The 16,974-nt window shown below is 40.1% G+C and overlaps 1 protein-coding gene across 1 annotated transcript in view; it reads right to left on the bottom strand.

The window, feature by feature from the left end:
- LOC145411588 (RNA-binding protein 25) overlaps positions 1-16,974 on the bottom strand; it is a 37,260-nt gene that overhangs the window by 7,471 nt on the left and 12,815 nt on the right. The window contains exons 7-13 of the mRNA XM_080281598.1: positions 14,118-14,398; positions 13,264-13,347; positions 3,134-3,429; positions 2,677-2,797; positions 1,876-2,042; positions 717-867; positions 184-460 (exon numbers count right to left, since the gene is read on the bottom strand). Coding sequence (XP_080137724.1) covers positions 184-460; positions 717-867; positions 1,876-2,042; positions 2,677-2,797; positions 3,134-3,429; positions 13,264-13,347; positions 14,118-14,398 — 1,377 coding nt within the window. The remainder of the gene's footprint in view (positions 1-183; positions 461-716; positions 868-1,875; positions 2,043-2,676; positions 2,798-3,133; positions 3,430-13,263; positions 13,348-14,117; positions 14,399-16,974) is intronic.

Below are 16,974 nucleotides of genomic sequence, written 5' to 3'. Positions count from 1 at the left end.
TTACTTTGTTAGTTTGTGTTGTCACTAATCACCCTTGGCACAAACTTAATTTTCTCTATAAGAAGTCCATTTAAATTTGGATAACTTTTCACAAGGTTTCTTTTACAGTACCAAATTGTGTCTAAATTTGAGAATCTACGGTAGTACTTTATTTCACCCCTGTATTGCATTACCCGAACTCACCACGCGACTGAGAGTTGTCCTCCATGTCTGGCACTGGTGGCTCCGGTGGGGCATCAGACATATGACCATCGGAATCGCTGTCCGAGTCTGCCTCCCTCCTCATGCCCTCCCCCATGACAGGACTGCCTGGGTGCTGGGGTGGCAACTCTGACATGGCTGGGGGCATCTCTGGGACTGGGGGCTCAGCTGGGGGAGGTGCTGGGGGTAGAGCAGGCTTGCGCTCAGCTGGCTTGACTAGTAGTTTGGGTCGGTACTGCTCCTCACGTTCTGCACATGCCTGGGTTATAAAGATGATGCACAATAGGTAGGTCTGCTCAGTCACAACAGATAAAGTCATAGTCTTAAGACATGAACACTCCTTCAAACTGGCTCTTCTTTTTCCATATGGAAAGGCAGACAGTACCCTTATTTTACTATTGCACATTCAGATTCTAACAAATATCTAGGTAATGTTCATTACTCATTCTAGTGGCTGTGCTCCTAAACCAACCATACAAGTCTGAAGGAACTCAGTGAACTAAACCCAAACCCACTTTCTGGAAAGCAGCATCTGGATTATCATGACCTTCAGCAAGTATTTTTGCCCTCAGTTCCTCCAGCTCCTCCTTCTCTTTGACTCTGTCTCTCGTGTCCAGCTCCTTCTCCTGCTCTCGCTCCATTAGACGTCGCTGGAACGCGTGGCCTCTGCAAGCACAGAGGAAGTTTACATCCATCCATCATCTAATCCTACGTTGCCCCATGAGGAGCATAGGAGCCCAGGGCTAGGCAATTGGTCCTGACATTTAAGATGAAAGTGACCAGTCTTACTCACCCGAGTGGCATTACGTGAGCAATAAACCCCAATCACCCCTTGGATATAAACCTTCACCGGCTCAAACCGACTGGAGCACCATTATTACCCACTAAACCACCAGGCGCCAAAATTTGGTTATATGGTTACCATTCAGCGTAGTAAATGGTTTCCTAGTGTACAGGAAACCATTTGGCTTGTCATTCAGTGTAGAGTCACCCATAGGCATTCAATAAACTTAAATGACCAAGGGGTGGTTCATAACAATCTAAATCTGACTGGTGGTTTGGGTTTAGTGCTCCCAGAATAACACTAACGAGTGAGCAATTGGTCACTTTGGCCTTCAATGTACAGACTGAATTCAAGCCCAGCTCCGGGCCCCCTACGCTCCTGAGGGGGAAATACTATGTTAAATAGTGCACTGTAGTGTCGGATGCATGCACCCGATAAATAATTGTCAAAACTGGCAATTTATGTTTTAAGGGTAAGGTACATCCATTAATGTACTCACAACCACCCCAGCTCCAATTCCACTACTGTACTGGGGTGGGAAGGATCCTGAGAGGGGAAAAGGAAAACACAAAAATTGAGGAACGTAGAAAAACGTATCACAATAATATCCGGATGTGTCCACATTGGCAAATTTTCAGACATGATTCTTTTGGACAAATTCATTCAGTCAAGTAAGAGACCTTACTTAATGCTGAGGTTAAAAAAAGATATATCCCAGTACAGGCAGTCATAATTATAGGTAAGTTATGTGTTCCAAAATTTTGTAAGCCATATATATTTAATAATGTTAACTGATGAAAAATTACCTTTCTGTAACCTACTTTGGATTTATGTAGCAAAAATGAGAGTACTAAAAAGTGACATGATGAGGATTTACAGCACATACTCACTTGTAATACTTGGGGTCGTCTCGCTCATCATCGTAATCCTCCAGGAACTCCTTCAATCTCCGAGCTTCCTTTTCTCGTTCTATTTCCTTCAGCCGGTCCTTCTCCTTCTCACGGTCCAGTTCTTTCTGCTTTTTGTGCTCCCTTGTCTCCCAGTTCTTTAGCCGCTCCTGCACATCATCAATTATTAGTTCCTGACTCTCACTTCAAAATACGCAGCTCTTGAAGGTGGCGACACATAATATCTCAATTTAGCAATATGCAGTCTGGAGGTATAGCAGAGTGTAAATCAAACTAGCATTTATTTTCCATCTGATATTGAAGCTGCCTCAAACTATTCATGAACATCTACATTTGTTGGGGGGGGGGGTACAATATACTGTACAAGTTAAAAATCTTGCACTGGAAGTGAAATGTGGACCTCTCATGTTCATGTGGTCCTTGAATTGGAGTACTTTTGTTTCTTGGTGCAAATGATTTATATTTACGATTTTTGTGACTCATGTTATTCTTCTTGAAGCTCTGTTTTGTGTTTTTTAAGTTTCTCTGTCTCCGACACCTTTAGGGTGGGGGGCTCGATTAGCGCTTATGCAATCAATAATTGTTGTTCAAAAGAAACTATCATTCCTTGCAAACTACTGTACAGTATCACTAATTACCCATCATTAACCAACTCCACATAAGAAGGCTCCTAGCCCCATATTAAAGTATTTATCCACTGTTACATCTCAGCATTCAAGACAGACAGATGGCACATTTAGAAAAAGTCAAAAGTCAGAGTAACAAGAGTATAGCACAACTCACCTGATATTGCAGTTCCTTTTTGCGTACTTTTCGCTCTTGTTCTTTCCTCTCCTTGTCCTCTGCTTCCTCCTCCTTCTCTCTCAGTACATCTCTCTCACTCTTACGCACAGGAGTGGGAGATCTACAGACACAGGGAGAGAGACTCAAATGAGTGGTGTAAGTTTTGGGAGCAGAGATAAATTGTCGGTACATATGAACAGTAAGTCAGGCGCATGTGTGTTCATTTACTTTCATTTTAAAAGGCTTTGCACATGCTTGTATGTGTCAGCCTTGATCATTTAATGGTCCTCCATTTACATGTCCTCAGTCAGCATCTCTAACATCCAAGCCTAGGAATTAGGAAACATGTGGATAATATTCTTTCCCCTTATCATTAAGGATAAAGGGAGAATACAAAGATAAGAGTGGGTCAACAACTGAACGTGATCATTAACCCAATGATAAAGAAAAAAATAACCTTGAGCGAGAGTACCGCTTCTTCTCTTTGATGCGTCGGCCGTCACTGACGGACTGGGAGCGAGATCGTCGCACGCTGCCACTCCTTGACCCGCTCCTTGACCGTCGGCGCAGCTTCTCCTCTCTCTCCCTCCGCTCCCTCTCCCTCTCTCGCTCCCTCTCCCTCTCTCTCTCCCGTTCCCTCTCTCGTTCCCTCTCTCTGTCTCTTTCACGCTCTCTCTCCCTTTCTCGGTCTCTGTCTCTCTCCCTGTCCTTCTCTCTCAGCTTCCTTTCCCTCTCCTTCTCTTCCTCCTGTTTCTGCAAAGGACATGGCATATGGCATGAGACTGGGAACAACCAACAATGGATTACATCTTCATAAAGGCACATTCACAGAAACACCAAAGAGACTAACAAAATATCAAGTAAACACAAGAAAAATACAAACAGCCACAAAGATCTCTGCTAACTCAAACAGTACACACACACACACACACACACACACATACACACACATACACACACACACACACACACACACACACACACTCATGCACATACACACATATGCACACTAGCACAGACCTACACTAAAAATAAATTTAAATGTTTCCTATGCACCTAATGTGAGACAAGACAAATAAGTTGATAAAATTCAGCACATCTGACTTGAAGCAAAACTTGTTACATGCACTGAACAAATGATATTAGTTTTGATACAGCTTACCAAACTAGTACATGGGTAAGTGAGTCACAACTAATGAGCACAAAACACGATGGATAATCTTACAAGGATGCTCTGAGATGGTAAATAAGAAGTAATGCACAGTTCCTATGAATCTATAAAGTAGTGGTATAGTGCAAGATGCCACTGGAGTTATAAAAATGTGGGTTATTGCAAAGAAAAGCATGATTAAACAACAGGGCTACCTTTTATAGTGGTGCATTTAGGTCAAATATAGAAACACGGAAAACATACCTAGATTAATAAATACCGTGTTAACTTAGCGGCTCATTCTCTGGCTTAGAATTGATCGAGCTCCTCTTGATGCAAGGATACAATTTGCCTAAAATGCACTTTAGTTCACCAAAACCTCAAGATATATTCTGTATACCCATCTTACTTGAAGCATCAAAGACAAAGAATTCCACTGCTAGATGCAGAGCAAAATAAGGTCCAATCACCAAATGATACTAAAATAATAATAATAAGGATTTATGACAAGTGCAGATTCCTGACAAGCTCTTTTGTGTGGTGATATATTTTTTTTGCTACAGTACATTAAAGGGAGGTACTGTATTCCCTTGCTCTAAATCTACAGCCTTTGCTTTCTAACTCTACCTTATAAATCCTACTGAAGTACTTTATTTCACTCTATTTTAAATTATTTCACTTGGTCCCTCCTCCTCTAATAACCTTATACTGTGGATGCCCTTTGTCCCTCAAAATTCCAAATAAAAATGATCAAAGACTGTTATCCTTTAAGCCTGGTTTATGTACACTTCTCCAGGCACACTTGCTAATAATGTCTCTATAATTATAGACTCTTAATCTGCTGTACCTCCATGAAACTTCCCTTCTTCCACATCAAACAATAATTCTGTTCTTTTCTTGACACCTGAGCACTGTTCCTATCTTTAATATTATTCAAAACCAACCCAAAACATTTCTCTCCCTCACGGTAGATGCACCTTCCTTATTGCATTATCACTGTGTAGTCTGTCAAATTTCCTCTCTGTCTATACATAAATGCCAATTTTTTTCCTTATTTTATTACCTAGCACTATCATGCTATAGTCCTTTCACCTTACCCTGGCCCTTATTTTAGCATGTACAGTAACTGAAATATGAAAGTGCTACAGCTTTACATCCTTTCCATAGGTTTTTTTTGGGCCTAGAAACATATTCTAGAATTAAAAGACTACAAATCAGCATTCAAGATGAAGGTAAAGTAATTTAAGGCCAACTTAGAGTAAAAGGAGTATAGACCTTCACTTCTGCCCCTACCATCCCATCACTTGCCTAACCCTGCCCACCACTAGCCTCAACCTCCCTGCCTCACCGCACTCCACCTAATGAGGAACATATGCTACCGGTGTCTGACGGAACTTGCCTTGTGCGTTTTAAGGTTGAAAGGCTCAACAGCTGGGGCGGTGTGTCAGGTAGCTTGTGTGTGGGGGGGTAGGCTTGGGAAGAGGGGACGGAGGGGCGCATCCATTATCACGTCCACTGCCCCGACCCCTCCTGGATCTTTCTCTCTCGAATCCATCTTTCTTCATTGACATTTTTCCTTCATTTTTTTTTTCAAGGTAGGTTCCACCACATCAAGTCAAGGATAATTAACGAATGTTCATGCAAGACAGTACTAGAAATCCAAATACAATACCCAGTGTTCAATAGCAAATAATATACTGGCATTCAAGATTTCTACACACCTGGTCAAAACTACAAATGCTTATGGAAGTACTTTGAAAAACCACACTAACCAATATCTTCTGGAATAATGAGAATCCTTATATGAACATAGTATTTACATTCACATGATGTACAGGCCTATTAATGCTGAACATTTAAAAACATACCAGATACTGAGTAACGGAAAACCTGAAATATTGAAAATGGCGAGGTGTATCCCAGGCCATGTCTAATAATATATGCTGGTAAAACCGTCCGCTGCTTTGACCATTTATAGGGTCTTCATATCTCAATTCAATATCCCATATTTGCATGGCAGGGGGAGATCCTAGGAATAACTTTTTATCTCACTGACATCATAAGACTTACAGACGAAACAGCAGCAGTTACAATCACACTTCCCCTTGCTCCTGAGCCAAAAGAGGTATCAGGTTGTTTACAAGACAAATGCTAGGTTTAGTGTTCATCACTAAGCGATTAGAGCATCCATTAATACCATTTATTTTGTGAATCTTTCAACTTGATGAGTTCTGTTTATTTTCATACCATTAAAAAAATTACGCCACATTGCACAAAAAATCAAAATAGCCTTAATCACTCAATACAGACCTGGCAAAAATTTTTAGGTGTTAGTATTTCTGGTGATGGCGAAAGTAGTATGTGGAGCACTGGTACACTAGGCTAAGCTCTATTGTCATAACACTGAATTGCAGTACGGACTGTAGAGTAAGATACCTGTATACGGAAGAACATTAAACTGCACAGCACTATACTGTCCTTACACTAAGCTACAGTGTACAGTATTATCCTGACAGACCTTTGAACTGTACAGAATTATACTTGCATAACAATAAACTGTACTGTGTTGCACTGGCATAATACTGCCACCAACAGGAATAGGTGATTGTCAGCACCCTTGCTGTTAGTTGGTGGAACCTACCTCACTGGCCTGACTCTCTCCCCTCCTTTCACTCCCTCTCATTCGCTGGTGGTGCTCCGACCGGACATCCGGCAGTGATAGTGATAGGAGGCGACTTAACATCAACGCACAACCTGTCACCCTCAGGAGTCACCACGCACATTCACACCACACCACAATCACCACTGCATACTTTGCTCAACTCTTCATACATTAACTTTCACTACATTCATTCAAATTTGCACAAATTCAGTAAGGTGGAATGGATACAGATATAGTAATATCAGGATAATTTTTACATCAAGCAGGCAAACTTTGTATAAACTACAATAATCTGTACAGTACTTCACTCTTGTAAACTAATCAATAGTTCCAAAATCAACACTGTCTTTTAAGAGACTAAGGGATATTATCAAGTGTTTGAACTGCAATTGCTACATGTAGCATTTACAAACTCAAAAAAATTTTGAGAGCTTCCTCAAGAATGTATTAATGGCAAGAGGCCTGGAGAAGCTGATGGCAATAAGTATTAATACTGGTGCACTGAAGCAGTGGTAGTTGTGGCACTGAGTCCCTGAGGCACTCCCACACACACACTGACACACACATACAGACACATACACACACACCTCCATACAACATGCTCGGTAGAGGAAGGAGAAGCAGCAACGTACACCTAAGAGACGGACTCCCTCACATACAACTACCATTAGCTAGCATGGAGGAAATGATGACAAAGGAAAGACAAGATTCTTTCATTTCTCACACATCTTCACAGTAAAATACTCAATACTTGTATGAAGAACTTATCACAACTTACCTCCAGCTGCGAACTCGTGCCCATCCTCCAATCTAAGTTATCTCCCTTCAAACAACCCACCACAACATACAACCAAAGAGAATCAAGTGCAGCTGACCAAAAGAATATACAGTACTGGCACCAATAAAACAATTGATTCACCACAATTTTTTAAAATCTTTTCTCCAATATATATACCAGGTATGGAGACACGCAGCATTGCTCTTTCGCATCTTTATGAACGATCCATCCAATGAGAAAGGGTTTCCCTTCCTCCTGAGACACAAGAGGTGTAACGTGGCTTTCAACATAGATGATGGACAGTAGGATCTACACATTAGACATCCATTACAAGTGATATTTTCTCACCTCATACACCCATTTTCCTATAACAAACAATGTGCAAAACAAGCTTTATACTGTTCATTAACTGGGGAGGGAATAAATGGCCAAAAATCAAGACTCTACACACTTTACTATTATCTCTTCAACTAGTTTGGTTTTCTTCCTCAATATGACGAAAAAAATGACAAAATATCATCACAATTCTTAACTGTGAAAGGACATGAATTTGCCACTTATCTGAGAGCTGTATACTCTGCGATGTCTCATGGCCCAACTGCACACACATAACAACCCAACAGTGTCAAGGGGAACTCTGCTTTCTTCTAATAAAAACCTGACCAAGGAACATTAAGATATGCTCACTATATGACCAAGAAACACAGGAAATAGGAAAACAGAACTTAATGTTAGTCATGTAAGGTAAACACAAAGAAAGAGCAACCTTTAAGTTAACCTTTGAAATCAAATGAAATATTCCCACATTTTTAGCTACCATGAAATCTTTGTATCAGCTAGATTATCACAGAATTCTGATTATCCAAGTATCTATTTAGCAATACAGTATTTGCGGCTCAATTTAACTTTTTACTACCTGCACATGCAAGACAATCTTTATATGAATGAAAAGTAATTTTTTTCTTTTATACTGTACACTGTATTCATGAACTACTTAACAAAAAAACAGTAACACTTATCATCATCATCATCAACAATCTGCTCCCTCCTGGGGATCTGACAGGAAGTAAACACGAACTATGGAAAAGGTCAAGAAAAACAGCATCTGCATCTCCTAGACTCAAAGCCACAAAAAAAAAAAAAATTGCACCCAACCTTGGAGTAATAGGGCAGAGCACCAAATACCTGTGACACTGAAGGAGTAACGATGCCAGAACCGGTGAAATTCCATAATGAAGACAATAATAATAATAATAATAATAAACTGAAATCCTCCTGCACACATTTCAGTCACGTACATATGGACATACAGCATAGTATACTTATAACTACCAGTACCGTATCATAAAAATGAATTTTACACCAAAAAATGAAGCTATAATACACGTGACTTTCTGCTATCACAAATCAGCTGATGACTCTCTCCCTCATACGTATGTCATGCAACTACAGACAACAAAATCTGTCATATTAATTATATATCAAAATCAAACTGCAAATGCCATCTCTTCAAGGAACATTAACAAAGCTCAGGTCAAACCAAATAAAGGGTTCTATAACCCAACAAGTAAGTCTTTTACACTTTATTTTTGCCATCTAACAATTTAATTGGCTTAGGAATGACTTTAAGCTGGAGGAATCTGAGTAGCATTAACTAGCCCACTCAATCCAAGAGGCTTTTCCAAGGATAAATATAAGTACCCAGTAGCAGTAGGAATAAAGTAAAACCACCACCGGGGATCTGAGCCGTCAAAGATATGACACGGCTAGTTCTTTACTGAAATTTAGGAAAAATATGACAGACGTGCTAACAAATTACTAATTTCACATAATACAACTGCACTTATAAACATGGCAAAACTAGTAATTCTCATTTAAACATACAAATGCACGTTTGATATGTAATTCGTCTGTGATCAGTGTGGACTTTATAGAAAAATGAATGTCAAAAACGTTAACATATTGAAGGTTTCTGTATATCCTTGTGATGAGGGAGAGGCATGGCTGTATTGATGAAGAGGTCAGAGTAGCTGGCTATGTCAGGTATACTTGGCTGGAGGCTCACTGGATCTACAGTTATACACACTCACGGCACCACAACAGCTCTCTAGGCAGGGGCCTAATGGGTTAAGAGATGGCAAGAGAACACATGAACAATATGGAAGGAAAGAGAAGAAAACAAAATGATAATAACAAGATGTACTGGAAGAATAGGATATGAGAAATAAAAAAGAAATGGATGGAAAAAAAGACAAGAGAGTGGAAAGAACAGGATAAAACCATGTAAGAGGCCACATGGATGAACAAGAAGATAAATACTGGCCAGAAAGGAAATGTATATTAGCTACACAAGTATTACAACATGGAAGGAATAAGACAAGTGAATGCTACTTAGGCTTCAAAAAGAGAAAAATGACTGTAGGATATGACAAAAAAGAAACATCAATTACAAGAAGGATTATGAGCAAATGTATGAATGTACAGAAATCAGAAGACAGTAAAAATCATGAAGGAGAGTTAATTGTTGATTTTACTGCTTGAAAATGGGAATCACAGAGGTACAGAGAAAAGAAAAAACCTGGAGAATTAAAGAGATGAAAAAAAAGATTAGGTTGGCAGTACAGTAGTACAATGTATTGTTAAGGATGAGAACAAAGGAAAAATTTAGCAGAGATGAACCATTATTTAAAAAAAAAAAAAAAAAAAAAAAAAAAAAAAGTGATAGAGAGAACATAGTGATTAACAAAGCAATCTCTCTCTCTTTCTCTCCCTCTGTTATCCCTTCACCTCTACCTAGGTATCTCTATGAACTACCAAGCACCCAGCTGGATTTCTAGACCCTATGGTGAGATAACCCTGTTCTTCCAAGACCATTTTCATTCTCAGAAGAATGAAAACAAGGGCTCCAGAAGTTAACAGACCAACTCATCACAAAGTACAAGGTGAAAAAAAAACAATGCTTATATGGGTTCTCAAGGGGCTCCAGAATCAATGATTGGCTCCATTCAGACATGCAAAGATGTCCCTGGCACCAAACACTGACATCATGAAGTACCCTATTACAGTACATGCATCCCAAATTAACTGCCAATACAAAATTATGCCCCATATAAGCACTAACATTTTTCTAAATCAACCTGTATTGTGAAGACAGCATTCTATGTGGCACAGAAAACTTTGCAGAATCTCTTCCTTAGCAATTTAATGTGTACATTTCACCTTCACATTCTCTTGTATGTTATCTGTATAACTAACAACACAGTTCATTATGGAAGAGGATACTGAGGCATAATGTGCTAAATAAGTTGCTATGGAGGGAATGCTACAAAATCTCCAAGCCACTTAAGACCTTACTATTAAAAATGAGAGAATGAAAGTGTGGACAAACCCCAAATGAGACATTCTGAGGTATGCGATGATGAACAAACATGTCTGATCTTTCTGTATCACAGCTGGCTGCACTTTACAATGTGGGATGAGGCTGATTATCTCGTACCTGGTCATGATCGTCATCATCACAATCATCCTGCCTCTTTTTCCCACCCACAGGTGGGGAGAGACAACAATTACAGGTGCTCCATTAATGATACTCTAATTTTAGGGGCTTGCTTACACCTTCAAGCTCACAATTCTAATACAATGGTCCTTAGAATCTCCCCGAGTTATATAAAATGGTGCCCTAGACCTTATCACCTCTTGTTGAGTGCCCTCTCCCACAGAATATGTTCACTTGTCAACTCTCTCTCTCTCTCACTGCTGGCTGGTTACAAACTAAAGTGCGTTATTAGATGCTTCTACTCACCGTTGCTGGCACAAAACATACATGAGAGTTGCCGTCTGCCCGCGTGTGAACTCTATGACTGCCTATGTTTGAGAATTACATATTATGTTGTGTCTTCTTTCCGAAAAACACTAAATACAGTATTTTTTTCATTTACTGGAGCAAAAGGTATGCTCTCACTTGCTTTATGCATTATATATATAAATACAACAGACAATGTTACTCAAAGAAATTCAGAGATACTGTATACTGCACAGAAATCCTAAACTATAAGGTATATATATATATATATATATATATATATACAGTATTTATATATCATATTAGAATAGCAAGGTATCATTTAAAAAATCCTAACAGAGTTGTAGGGAAAAAAAAAAAAAAAAAAAAGCACAAAAAATGCCGGGGGATCTATACAAACAAAAAACTTTGTTTTGTTCAAGGGGAAACTCACTAAGCTCTTAAACTACATGTATAATCATAATAAAGTTGAACATTAATGACATCAGCAACTCCTATACTGATAGGACTGTTTTATGGGTTTATGATTTTAGCGGTATGCATGGAAACCTGCTCTGTGAATGCATCATGATGTCTGAAGTGTGTGTCTGTTGGTGACATCTAAATGGCCTCATCATCTATCTCAGTGTGGTAAACCTTCTCTCCCATGTCTCAATGTTGTTGTAGCCACAGTCACATCTCGATGTGAACCCAATGGACTGCAGACTGAAGTTGCTCATCTCCAGCAGTCTATCATCTTCCATTCAGAGGAGAGGGAGGGAACTGAACACTATTTACATAACTGGGTAGCAGAAGCACCTGGTTATATTGATGCCACCATCTGAAGGCACCCCTCCCCAGCAACCCCATCTTTATATATCTTACATTGACTATGACAAAACTTCACTGTGGGGGCGGATGAGGGTACCAGTACCAGAACTGGTTTTTGGCTATAAATTATTTCAACTTCAAAGCTGAGAGTCCTTCACACCGAGATAGACTGATGTAGCTTACAATCTATTTCTGAATCTAAAGTAATTTTCATCTCTGCAACTGGAATTTAACAAAAACAACTGATGTCAAACATGACAGACAAGAACCTGGGCCATGAGTGACTGCTGTGAGCCAAGTTTGCATTACCTAACAACATTAGTATGAGCATTTTTTTCCCTCTTGTAAACACCATACAGTTATATTCAGCTATGCTTCCTCAGGCTGCAAGGTTTGGAAATATCTTCATTAATCCCTTCAGTATGATGACATTATTTCTTAATGAATTCTTGCAACTACAAGACCACCATCTACAGTGTGGCAAGGTTTTCTTGCATTGAGATGGTTAATGCTGACCTCCCAAGATGTCTGAGAAAATACTGCATCACCAAGAACTCAGTGCAGTCAATATGGCCACAAATACATGTCAGGTCATGTAATTAAAATATATATCTGGCATATTGTCAAATCAGGCCTCAGCAGAAAACAGTATACACACAAATTTCATCAACAAAACTATGCTTTCTGTATCATTTTCTCTCTCACTGGTTACACAAAAAAGCAAGTAAAAAATACTGACATGAAAAACTGAAACTGACCTTTCAATCCAGTGACAATTTTTTATTTCATTCTTGCTATAGGCAGATTTTATTTAGCTGATGAGATTAGATACATCCTTACCCTTTCACCTGGAGGTAGATGGTGACAACCATCATCCACTCACTTCTTGAAGTGCTGCCTGCTTCTTCCTTCACTTTTATCGTTCTTTTTCTGTGTCTGCCCTCCTCTTTTCCTATTTCTCCCATCTTTCCTTTTAAGGTGGCTTTATGCTGAGTGACAGGCCAAATTGTTTTCTTTAAGCCAGGAAACCATTTACAATGCTGGGTGGTAAGCATATAACCATCCCATACATGTTTCCTATTGTCAACAATTGGGTTGGCAGAGGGTTAGTGCCTCTCCCAGTAAAACAATTAACTCACAAACAACCACCCTTTACAGGACTATGACACCTGGTTGTATAAAGACAGGGACTACTACACATCCCTCCAATGATGAACAGAAACATTTGAAGGTAGCAAGAATGAAACTTTTTACATGTTACTGCACTGAAGGGGGTGATATTATTAGTGAATGAAAGTGACGGTGATTCCTGCTGGCGCCTGAGTCCTCTAGGGCTTAGAGGGGGAGGGGAGGGTGTGGTACAGTCAAAGCACAGGACACCCTACCTTCATCTGCTCCCTGAACTGGGTGATCTCACGTGTAATCAGCTCCTTCTTCCCCTCTTCCACATCCTCCATATCATCAAGGTTCTGCAACATGAGAGAATTATCATCATCATCAAACAAAATCTGTTTCTCATTCCTTCTTCATCTTTTCCACATCCTCCACATCATCTAGGTTTTGCAACAACACAGAACAGTTTCACTGTTATTTCACCCATTAGCTGCATGATCTAACCCTTGGAATCAAACCCTTATGGGTCACATCCAGCTGGAGTGCCATAACTCACTAAACCACCAGCCATCTGAAAATTTCATATGGGCAACTGGGTAAATGCATTACCGTATATCAGTACACAGCACAAAGGCCCAACCATCCCATTAAGGGATAATTATTCAAGGTCGTGGAACATCATACTGTATTATCATCATCCCCATCAATCAAACCCAACGTCCTGCTATACCTTTCATACCTGTGTGCTGAAGGGAATGCAGATTTAAAACTAGTTGCATTCATCCATGACATATTCGTGCTCAGAAGGAGAGTGAATTGTGTTGCACACTGCTTGTATAATATGCTATTTAGTCCAGACATTTAAGGAGAGTTGCTTGCCCCCGGTTGCATTACATGTGAGAAACCCCAATTACCTCTCTAATGTAAAACCTTGTGGGCCCAATTCAGCCAGTGCCTAAACTGTTCAGAAACCACTTATTCCTCTGTTGTTCATGCTGAGTAACCCGGGTCTGTTGAAGCAGACCCATCAACTGCAGGCAAGCAACCAACCTTGCGACTGTGCTGTGCAGTGAACTGATGTTCTTACAAAATTTATCTCCTCACACAAAATCCTTCCATCACTTACAGTCGTGGTGGGAATGTTGGCAATGTCTGCCCCACTGGAGAGTGCAACCAGCTTCTCCTGCACCTTGGACATGCGCTTCTCCCTCAGGTCACTCTTGTTGGGGGGTGGGACGTAGTTCATGATGTCCTTCTTATGGTCTGAGAGAATGTCATTGATGCGGCGCAGGGCCAGCTGGTCCTCCTGCCTCATGTCTTCATCCAGGTAGGAATCATCACTCTCCTCCGCCACTTCATCTTGCAGTGGGGATGAGTCCCCATTTTGTTTGGCCTTCTTGCGCTTCTCTGTGGAGGGCAGAGTCAGGTGGGACAGGGAATCAAACTTGGTCAGGGGAAAGGTTGGGGGACTGAAAGTTACAGATGGTCTGGATTATTAATGAAAGTCTTATAAGCATTATCATCATTACATCCAATATTTTGTATTTCCCTCCTACCCACATACCACTGATGAACAGAGTTTGGTTAATGATGAACACCACCACCTGCATGTTAATGATGAAACATTTTACTTGTATGTAGCATTCACATTATCTGCACTTTTTAAAAACTGGCAGCACATTAAGATTTTCATTATGTTATTTATCAAAACAAGTGTCAATACAGTACTGTATTCAAAAGACAAAGTTTAACATACCATACATAATTATAACACAAGTACTAAGAAGAGGTGCCTGGGAGCTTTGTACCATACTTTGACAGAATACAGCCTTCACTGCTTATGCAGCTCAGAGCACTACTGGTAACTCTCTGGCACTGACAGTGAGCATCAAACATTGGTGTGATCATTACATGACCTTGACACACCACTCCGACTACCTTCCACTTAATTTCACTTGATACTATTCAACTCCATTTACAGCTATAGATAATCATAATCATCATCATCATTCTGACCCAATTTCCTGCAACTTCAATGAGGTGCAGAGAAACCACAAAATGGAAAAAGAAAAATTAGGTGACATCATCAACACTGAATCCAGTGAAATGGGCCATACATATTTACATCCATTGATCCAGACTTCATTTCCTGCTTTTGAAGGCTTGTAGTAATAACTTTTAATGTACTTCAATAAAAATCCTACCCTAGCAGATGTAATACAGTACAATGCACATATCAATACTGTCTTTAGTACTGGTACTAACATAATGGTATAAAAAACCCTGCTGGCATCTCTTCACTTTGTGTTGTCTGCATGCTCAATGTTTGCAAACACAAATATCTAACCCTTGCTCCCTGCCTCTTCCCTCCCCTACTTTCTTCTCAGCCTCATTGTAAATGTACACACTGGTGTTAAAAAACTGGATATACGTGAATGAGGAACTTTAATTCCTAAACACCAGCACTGTTTTGAGGCCAAAAGCACTCTCCCTATGGGCAATTTCCTGAAAACCGCCTGTTCTCAAACCTTCATATCTGGAAAACTGTAGCAGTTCTATCTATCTATAGACAGACGCCATAATCCCATAAGGGGTGATCATTTGACTTTGAGTTATTTGTTTTGCGGGGAGGGGCACTAACCCTCCACCAACCCACTTGTTGACATATAGGGAGAACGTATGGTTTGGTTATATGGTTATCACCCGGCGTTGTAAATGGTTTCTTGGCTTACAGGAAACCATTTGGCTTGTCACACAATGTAAAGCCACCTGTAAAGGAAAGAAAAGCAATAAGAAGTGACAGGAGAGATGGGAGAAACAGGAAGTGAGGAGGGCATGCACAGAAAAAGAATGATAAAGGCTTAGGAAGAAGCAGGCAGCACAACATCAAGTGAGTGGATGATGGTCGCCACCACCTAACACCTTGTAGCAGTTAGGGATACAAATAAAAAACAATACTGAACATCAACTCTTGCGAATGAGACCATCCCCAGGTCTGCAGGTTGTCCCATTGTTGAGTAGGGACGAGGGAAAGAGAGGTATCTTCTTGCGGTGAAGGCAAGCTGTGTCCGCATGGAAGCACTTGGCTAGCATTGGTAGCACTGACTGGGCTGTGAGAGTGGTGCAATTGTAACACTGGCTGGCCTTCCTTGTGAAACACTTTCACTTTCACACTCATTTCCTCCACTTTCCATACTCGCTGCCACAGGTATGAATCATCACCCTCTACATGTGGCTGATTACTGGTTATCCAGTCATAACAGAGTGACACTATGCTCCATAGATGTGTCAGAGAACTGACGCAAAGACAATAAAAGGTGACAATATAAATATTTACTTATTTTCCCATGACCGTCTACAAACTTTGCACTTTACATTCACTTTGAGAGAAGACTTTAGCGATGATGCAGTTTCCATAATAACTTTTCCGTAGTTGCATGTACACTCGACCCTCGATTTGCCAGACTAAAAGGGGGGTAGATCAGTTCGGGAATGACAAAAGTCCAGGAATGGCAAAAGTCCAGCCCCACATACCATTCCCCAGACTATTAGCATACTTTGTCCGAATTCTTCAATATTGTCTGGCAATTATTCCGATAATCTTGGGCATCCTGGAATGTAGGCTACCTATATCAACATAATTAACATACACAGAACATAAAATAATAACACTGACACAATAATAATAACTGACACAATAGCTGTATTTTGCTTGCTACACCCTAAGAATAGTTGTTTAGACAGTTGTTGACAAAAATGTGGAGGGTATGATAGACGAATATCAGAAAGCTGAGGGGAAAAAAAAAAAATGAGCAAGGAATGGAGCACCACAAGGTCAGCCAACCACTAATCAGCTGACTGAGATAGAAACACGCAATCTTGGACTGAATCGGCAATATTAATTGGAAAATATTTTAATCTTTATCACCATATAGGTTTGCACACCTAATTATTTGAAATTCAGTCTAGAATTTGTGCTTAAT

Source organism: Coenobita brevimanus, chromosome 90 (genome assembly GCF_032717465.1).
Source record: "Coenobita brevimanus isolate Jiangsu-jjx chromosome 90, ASM3271746v2, whole genome shotgun sequence".
NCBI lineage: Eukaryota > Metazoa > Arthropoda > Malacostraca > Decapoda > Coenobitidae > Coenobita > Coenobita brevimanus.
This window is presented reverse-complemented; position numbering and strand designations above follow the sequence as displayed.